At 41.3% G+C, this 9,361-nt stretch overlaps 1 protein-coding gene across 2 annotated transcripts in view; it reads left to right on the forward strand.

Moving 5' to 3' along the window:
• LOC306843292 (putative proton-coupled zinc antiporter SLC30A4) overlaps window positions 1-9,361 on the forward strand; it is a 9,443-nt gene extending 82 nt beyond the window's left edge. The window contains exons 1-9 of one of the 2 annotated variants that reach the window (XR_013781831.1): window positions 1-75; window positions 234-688; window positions 2,677-2,823; window positions 5,107-5,260; window positions 5,930-6,134; window positions 6,241-6,346; window positions 6,617-6,751; window positions 7,933-8,178; window positions 8,262-9,359. The exon at window positions 1-75 is cut by the window's left edge and continues 82 nt beyond it. Coding sequence is in view for 1 of the 2 variants with exons in the window: in XM_079374681.1 (XP_079230807.1) it covers window positions 298-688; window positions 2,677-2,823; window positions 5,107-5,260; window positions 5,930-6,134; window positions 6,241-6,346; window positions 6,617-6,751; window positions 7,933-8,087 (1,293 nt within the window). In the remaining variant the exon portion in view is untranslated. Of the gene's footprint in view, window positions 76-233; window positions 689-2,676; window positions 2,824-5,106; window positions 5,261-5,929; window positions 6,135-6,240; window positions 6,347-6,616; window positions 6,752-7,932 lie in introns of both variants that reach the window. The other variant, XM_079374681.1, reaches the window with a different exon arrangement.

The raw sequence follows: 9,361 nt of genomic DNA on the forward strand, positions 1-9,361 counted from the left end.
CACACACACTCCGAGATCTGCCTGAACACACACCGCGATGGACGGAACCAGCGAACACAAGACGAGTCTCGAGAGGTTGGTGCTCGTTTATGTTATTCATAAACCGGAGTGCGTGTTTTCAGTGTGAACGGAACGGACTGACCGTCTACATCCGCATCAGCGCGACTAGCGACTATCGGTCGCGTGAAGCTGTGTCACGTGACCTAACCAGGTGTGTGTGTGTTGTGTTTCAGGTAACCTGGAGTGCGTGATGCGGTCAGCTGCTTGATGCTGTGTGGTCTCTAGAGTTGCTCACAGATGTCTGGCTCGGGGCTGATGGGTCGTGTGAGGTCGGTGTTCCGCCGGCGGCCAGACAGCTGGCACCTGAGCGACACGGCTGCCTTCGACTTCTCCGACGATCTGGAGGACGACGAGGTGCCTCGGTTTAGCCAGCTGAAGGTGGTGGTGTCCGGAGAAGCAGAAGAGATTCCTGTGGCTTCGCGCAACGGCGCAGCGGTCAGCACGCTGCTGGCGGACGATGATGACTCTCTGCTGGGCTCCTCGTCCAGTCTGGGGAGCCCCGGCGCGACGCTGGACCCCTGTGACGGGTGCCGCAGGACCAGAGAGCGCGACAAGCGCAGGAGGGTGATGAGGAAGCTGGGCGTCGCCGCGGTGCTCTACTTCCTGTTCATGGTGGGCGAGCTGATAGGTGAGCGGCGGCGGGATAGGTGTCCATCACACTTCAAACTGTGTAAATCCGCAAAAACACCCATATATCGTGAAAAAGTTTTTACACTCGCAAGAGTACTTTTACAAGCAATTCAAATAAGAAATATTTGAAAAAATAAACTGCAATGGAAACGTTTTTTCGCATTTACAGGTCACATGACGTACGTAAAAAGTTATATAATCATAGTTCAATGCCTCATAGTCACGCCCACAAACCGCAGGCTGGAAACACTTCAGGAGTCATGAAGTCGTCGTCGGATTGGTTGAATTATATGTGTGTTACGTTCTTTAACGTTCCGCCTAGAAACAAAGATGCCTTGATGCCAAACCCCTTCATGTTTACAACTGTGATGATGAGCACTTATCAAGATCAACTAAACGCTGGGATTTCTAAAGTATGTGAAATATGTAAAGTTTGCAGCGTAGAATCGTTAAAATACGTCTGAGAGTTTTACACACAGGTCTGTTATTGTGGGGACATTTCCACGCCCCTAAACGTGACGCGGCAGAAGACGACGCGTGATTGGTTGCTTTACCTGTCAGTCATATGGTCTCTTGACCATTCAAAGCGGCCGAGGTTCCCAGACCTCCTGTGGTCAATCTGAAGGTCTAGCTAGCCGTTCAGTAGCACTAGCCAAAATCCATCGCTATGACGTATCGCAAAAGATTAAGTTTTAGTCAAATAATATCAGTTAATGGAAAAGCCATTTCGCAAAATATTTTTATCGACATTCATAAAATATCACTAAAGTTTTGTGCAAACCTGTAATGGAAACGCAGTTAGTAGCTATGTTTCCATCCACCTATTTTTATGCGTATTTTGGTATATCACGTAAAAAACACTGGATGGAAATGCCAAAATGCGCATAAATTCTTAAAATGTGCATAAAAAAACTTGTGTGCACCACTAAGTAGGATAATAAAACATGCGCTTTATCTACGATGGAAACACTTTTACCGAATAAATTCATTAATGCGCGTCAAAAAAGACGTGACTTTGCGATGGAGCAGCATAAATTGACCGATCTCATTGCACAGCATCTGAAATGCTAGTTTCGTTATTCTAAAATGCTTGAGCAAAGTCTCGTCAAAGTGCTTCGTTATAATTAACTCCCAGAACTGCGTTCCTAAACGGCAAGCTCTGAAAATAAGAACATGACCGTGTTTTGTCTGCGTGCTCTGAAGCTCGTGATTTTATTGAATACAAAAAATATTATATACATTGACTTCTACTGCTGCAAATTAAATTTTTCTTCGTGGTATTTTAGCGCAAGTTAATTGGGAATTGACGATTTTGTTCTCTTCAACTCACTCGATGGAAACGGTGCTTTATTCCCAAATTATTCTAATTTTGTGCATAAGTTTAATTAGTAAACATAGCTAGTGCTCTCCAGTTTTGGGCTCGTTACTCAAAAAATTAAATTTATTACTCGTTACTAGTTACTCCTTTCAAAAGTAAATACTTATTGTAAAAATGATTTTGTAACAACTGTCAAAAGGAATCTATATATTTATTGCTGTGATTTGTGATATATTTTAATGGGGAAAAAGATATATTTTTCAAAACACCCCCCCCCCCCCCCCCCCCCTTCTGGTTTGTTCACAAATCGCACCCTGGATACAATTATTTGAAAATCTGGAATCAGAGGGAGCAAAAAAATCTGAATATTGAGAAAATCTCCTTTAAAGTTGTTCAAATGAAGTTCTTAGCAATGCATATTACTAATCAAAAATTAAGTTTTGATATATTTACGGTAGGAAATTTACTAAATATCTTCATGGAACATGATCTTAATATCCTAATGATTTTTGGCATAAAAGAGAAATGTATAATTTTGATCCATACAATGTATTGTTGTCTATTGCTACAAATATACCTGTGCTACTGATGACTGCTTTTGTGCTGCAGGGTCATGTATTAATACTGTAACTAGTTACGGCCCAGCACTGGTGCTCTGTGTCTTTCAGGGGGATACGTGGCCAACAGTCTGGCCATCATGACGGATGCGCTGCACATGTTAACGGACCTCATCGGGATCGTGGTTTCGCTGCTAGCGCTCTGGCTCTCGGCCAAACCGCCCACCTACAGATTCACCTTCGGCCTCCATCGGCTCGGTAAGCATCTCGTCTCGCTGCGTCTCTGTCGGGTTTGTGATGTCCAGGGTTCCTACGCAGTTTGTAAAAGTATGGAATTTGATTTGAGTAATTTCCAGGTCTGGAAAAGCATGGAAAAAAAAGCAGAGTATGGAAAAATATTTGCATTTCCAGACTTTTGCCCTTGTTTAGTTTTCTATCATAGAAAATTAAGAATTTAATGAAAATAAATTTATCATACAAGAAGTGTGTTTTCATGGCAGCTGTTTAGTTTTTCTTTAGTGATTGGCAAACATGACTGAAAGAATTCAAGGTGCACTTTTTCATTACGCAAAAACAATGCAGGTTATAGGTGTTTTGGGTTTCTTCTTACGATGTTCCTAGCACCATATTACAGTCTCTAAAGGGATCTGTGCAAAAATAAAAAATATGCAGACTTCGCCAATAGCACCATCAATATATAGATATATATACACATGCAAATATATGTATATATTTAAGAAAAATGTTATGTTTATACATTTAAAATATTTATATGTAATATCAATTACCGTATATTAATATAAATATATATACATGGAAATATTTTCAAAATATATACTGTTTGTGCGTGTATTTTTTTTATATATATGTACAGTCAGGTCCATAAATATTGGGACATCGACACCATTCTAACATTTTTGGCTCTATACACCACCACAATGGATTTCAAATGAAACGAACAAGATGTGCTTTAACTGCAGACTGTCAGCTTTAATTTGAGGGTATTTACATCCAAATCTGGTGAACGGTGTAGGAATTACAACAGTTTGCATATGTGCCTCCCACTTGTTAAGGGACCAAAAGTAATGGGACAATTGGCTTCTCAGCTGTTCCATGGCCAGGTGTGTGTTATTCCCTCACTATCCCAATTACAATGAGCAGATAAAAGGTCCAGAGTTAATTTCAAGTGTGCTATTTGCATTTGGAATCTGTTGCTGTCAAGATGAGATCCAAAGAGCTGTCACTATCAGTGGAGCAAGCCATCATTAGGCTGAAAAAACAAAACAAACCCATCAGAGAGATAGCAAAAACATTAGTCGTGGCCAAAACAACTGTTTGGAACATTCTTAAAAAGAAGGAACGCACCGGTGAGCTCAGCAACACCAAAAGACCCGGAAGACCACGGAAAACAACTGTGGTGGATGACCGAAGAATTCTTTCCCTGGTGAAGAAAACACCCTTCACAACAGTTGGCCAGATCAAGAACACTCTCCAGGAGGTAGGTGTATGTGTGTCAACAATCAAGAGAAGACTTCACCAGAGTGAATACAGAGGGTTCACCACAAGATGTAAACCATTGGTGAGCCTCAAAAACAGGAAGGCCAGATTAGAGTTTGCCAAACGACATCTAAAAAAGCCTTCACAGTTCTGGAACAACATCCTATGGACAGATGAGACCAAGATCAACTTGTACCAGAGTGACGGAAGAGAAGAGTATGGAGAAGGAAAGGAACTGCTCATGATCCTAAGCATACCACCTCATCAGTGAAGCATGGTGGTGGTAGTGTCATGGCGTGGGCATGTATGGCTGCCAGTGGAACTGGTTCTCTTGTATTTATTGATGATGTGACTGCTTACAAAAGCAGCAGGATGAATTCTGAAGTGTTTCGGGCAATATTATCTGCTCATATTCAGCCAAATGCTTCAGATCTCACTGGACGGTGCTTCACAGTGCAGATGGACAATGACCCAAAGCATACTGCAAAAGCAACCAAAGAGTTTTTGAAGGGAAAGAAGTGGACTGTTATGCAATGGCCAAGTCAATCACCTGACCTGAATCACCCAGCGTCTGGTGATGTCTATGCGTTCCAGACTTCAGACTGTAATTGACTGCAAAGGATTTGCAACCAAGTATTAAAAAGTGAAAGTTTAATTTATGATTATTATTCTGTCCCATTACTTTTGGTCCCTTAACAAGTGGGAGGCACATATGCAAACTGTAGTAATTCCTACACCGTTCACCTGATTTGGATGTAAATACCCTCAAATTAAAGCTGACAGTCTGCAGTTAAAGCACATCTTGTTCATCCATTGTGGTGGTGTATAGAGCCAAAAATGTTAGAATTGTGTCGATGTCCCAATATTTATGGACCTGACTGTATGTATGTATGTATGTATGTATATGTATGTATATATATATATATATATATATATATATATATATATAAAATAAATATACACAGTACACACACATATACCATGTAAACAAAAACTTTTGTTTCTCTAATAATAATCTATCTCTAACCCTGGACGTGTGTTCAGAGGTTCTGTCTGCGGGAATCAGTGTGCTGCTGATCTATATCCTGACGGGAGTGTTGGTGAACGAGGCCGTGCAGAGGACCATTCAGCAGGACTTCACCATCAACGGAGACGTGATGCTGATCACAGCCGCGGTGGGCGTCGCCGTCAACCTGCTGTGAGTCCCAAACACACACACACACACACACACACACACACACTCACTCACACAGACACTCTCACAAACACACACAGACACACACTCACTCACTCACTCACTCACTCACTCACACAGACACTCTCACACTCACACACAGGCACGCACTCTCACACTCACTTTAGGGTCATGATTGTGCGTGCAAAGTTTTGACGCAGGTGTGTTTTGGAAAGTCATCTGTGAACAAATGTACACGTTTACTGTTTAGATGTAACGGCACCTGTACACACTACATCCAAACACAGCTTTCCATCAATAACAGAAGAAGATTACATAACCTACACTTCAACATATACTAATTTGTCTTCAGTACTAATGACTGTGGATATGGACTAATGTGTAGCACCATTAAAGTTACTGTTGATCAGTCTAGAACTGTGATGAACCCAGCAGAACTGGTCTAGGACGGTTCTGAAGTGTCCTGATGGTGGTTTGAGCTGCTGTGAACATGGAAACGCTCTGTGTTCAATATCATCTGCTCATCTGACGCTCTGCAATCTGTTTAATTCATGTGACTTTATGGCTGTGGCTCATAAAGCACTTTAGTTCAGGATGAAAGTCTGCAGGAGTTGCTCAGTATTCTGTCCTTATGATGAGTCGCTGCTGTGTTCCATGTGTGTGTGTGTGTAGGATGGGCTTCCTCCTCAATCAGTCCGGTCATCTTCATTCACATTCACATGGCCACACCCACTCTCATGGGTCACCGGGGCGGGGTCAGGCTCAGGGTCAGCGGGGTCACGGCAGTCTGGCGGTGCGAGCGGCCTTCATCCATGCTCTAGGCGATCTGGTTCAGAGCATTGGTGTGCTCATCGCTGCCTACATCGTCAGGTTTAAGGTACGACCTGTTGAGCTTATTCTGTCTGCGTCATGTCTGAGCTGAGTTTATGATGATGATAACATGGCGCTGTGTGTGTGTGTGTGTGTGTGTGTGTGTGTGTCAGCCGGAGTATAAGCTGGCCGATCCCATTTGTACGTACCTGTTCTCTATACTGGTGCTGTTCAGCACATTCCAGATCATCAGAGACACTGGCATCATTCTGCTGGAGGGTGAGACACCTGACCGTCTGTCTGTCTGTCTGTCTGTCTATCTTTATTTCTGTCTGTCTGTCTGTCTGTCTATCTATCTTTCTGTCTGTCTGTCTGTCTGTCTATCTTTCTGTCTGTCTGTCTATCTATCTTTCTGTCTGTCTGTCTGTCTTTCTGTCTGTCTGTCCATCTGTCCCTCCTTCCTTATATCTGTATGTCTCTCTCGGAGTGTACTGTCAGTGTGTGTTGTGTGTCAGTCCGGTTCAGTGACGGAGTGTTTGTGTGCTGCAGGTGTGCCTCGTCATGTGGACGTGTCTGGAATCAGAGCTGATCTGCTGAAGCTGCAGCATGTGGAGTGTGTGGAGGAGCTGAAGCTCTGGGCGCTGACGGCTGATAAAACCGCAGCCATCGTTCACCTGCAGCTCGGTGAGTCGCTGATCACAAACAATAACGGCAGAATCACAACTCAAGAGCGAGTCTTTCCATTTCACCACATCCTGAAAATTCTGTGTTTTTGACTCTAAAACTACTTCCTTACACAAGTATCCAAGCCGCTGTTACTAGTTCATAAACTCATGCTCAGCTGTTTAATGATTTATTCTACTGTCTTGATATAAACAGTGTTGAGTGTTGGGTAATGCATTACAAGTAACGTGAGTTACGTAATCTGATTACTTTTTTTAAAAGTAACTAAAGTAGTACATTACTTGCAAATTTACAGCAAAATATTTGAGTTGCCTTTTTAAATAAGTAACACCAGTTACTTTACAGACAGCTCTCCAGTCTGTGTTGAGAGAATTTGGGAGTGAGGGGCAGAGGCGTTTCCTAGAGCCTGAAACTTAATCAATTATTATTAATTTAATTAGAAAAATTTATTTCACTTTCGATGTGAAAGGGCCTTTACGGTTGCCAAAAATATAACTCTTGAGATTTTTGTTACTAAAAAAAATAAGCAAGCCCAGCTCAGGTGACAAATGTAACCCTGGACCACAAAACCAGTCATAACGGTCAATTTTTGGAAATTGAGACTTATACATAATCCGAATGTTAGGATAGGACAGTATTTGTCTGAGATACAACTATTTGAAAATCTGGAATCTGAGGGAGCAAAAAAATCTAAATATTGAGAAAATCACCTTTAAAGTTGTTCAAATGAAGTTCTTAGCAATGCATATTAAGTTTTGATATATTTACAGTAGGAAATTTGCCAAATATCTTTAAGGATCATGATATTTACCTAGTATCCTAATGATTTTTGTCATAAAAGAGAAATGTATAATTTTGATCCATACAATGTATTGTTGACTATTGCTACAAATATACCTGTGTTACTCATGACTGCTTTTGTGCTGCAGGGAGACAAATAGCAATGTAAAAGTAGCAATGCATTACTTTCCATAAAAAGTAACTAAGTAACCCAATTTGTTACTTTTTTTTTTTTTTACAAGGCAGTATTGTAAAGCATTACTTTTAAAAGTAACTCTCCCCAACACTGGATACATGTATAGTTCATGCATGTAACTGTAGGTTGTATAACACTATGCTGAGATCAGTTACCACCTTGATATTGGACTAATGTTTTGCATCTGCCTCTGCTGTGTGTTTAGCGCCGGGGATTGTGGGTAACTGGGAGGAAGTGCAGTCCAAGGCGTGGCGGCTGCTGACGACGTCACACGGCGTGACACACTGCACAGTGCAGCTGCAGACGCACAGACAGGGGGCGCCACAGTCCTGCACACACTGCCTCACACCCAGTGCCTAAACACTGTCTCTCACACACACACACACTGACTGACACACACACACACACACACACACAGGACTAAAGAGAGAGTTGGGGACCCAGCAGGGTTGTAATGATTGTCTAGCAGCTTTTTCTATAATGAATGAATATTGACCTCATTTTGATAAACCTTTAATATTGACGTGCACACAGGACCGGACCGGCCCCGCTTGATTTGTGTTTGTTCTGGGAGCCGTCTGTCACTGAGGAACGTCGACAGATGGAGGGACGCTGTTGTGTTTGTGCGTCTGTGTGTTTTGTGTGAATCTCATGAAATCACGTCCGGGTCGCATTAAAGTGACAACATTAGAAGAAAAACAAACACTTACTTGTTTTGCTTGAGCTGAATGACGCTTGTATTGTTTTTGCAACTTAACAGTATTTTAATCACAGTTAAGCACAGTTTATGCCTGGATTCTCATTGTCAGTGCAAAAAACACACATTTCAATAATGTAATCCCTTTGAATTTACTTCCAAAGGGGTTTGGTTCTCGTTACTGTAATTTTATTAAAATCAGCATGAATTAAAGGCAATGCAGCACATATAATTTAGAAATACTTAACAAATGAATATTTAATTTTCACATTAAAGTGGGAAGGTGCTTAGGTTTACATGAAAATAACACCACCGTGCAGAAAGCAGGCTTTATTTGATATATCTTGTGAAATATGACCTGAACGTGTTCCTGACAGCTTTCATGAGATTCACAGTCCGAGATCTGACTGCACTGAAATCATCCAAACGCGTGTGTCCTCATATCTCACACCTCATTAGAAAACATTAAATATAGCATATGTTTGCAGAATTCCTCATTTAGCAACTGACAATCATATTTTGATGGGATAGACTGTAGTCTCACTGCAGTTTTGTGCACTTCATACATTTATAATTATTGTGTGCCAACGTGATCGATTCACAAACTCAGAACAAAATGACATGAAATGTCCCTTTTGTCTTTTATTAGATTTTTTTTGTGCCTCAAGATGCAGATTGAATATGATTATTTAAATGACTGTCATCAGTATTTGGCCTTTTTATTAGTTTTATGGTTTTGTTTTTTGTTATGATTTTGGTTTTCGAAACACAATGTAAGTGCTTTGCTTCAGAGTGTCGGTTCGTTCAGTCGTTTCTTTATGTTTGCAGTATTTGTTTTATACAGGTCTGTGTGTCTGAGGGCATCAGGATGATCGATTTACACTGACTGCTGAAGCGCTTGAAATAACTTGAAATAAATACATTTTAAATGCTTGTA

This window comes from Barbus barbus, assembly GCF_936440315.1.
Source record: "Barbus barbus genome assembly, chromosome: 23".
NCBI lineage: Eukaryota > Metazoa > Chordata > Actinopteri > Cypriniformes > Cyprinidae > Barbus > Barbus barbus.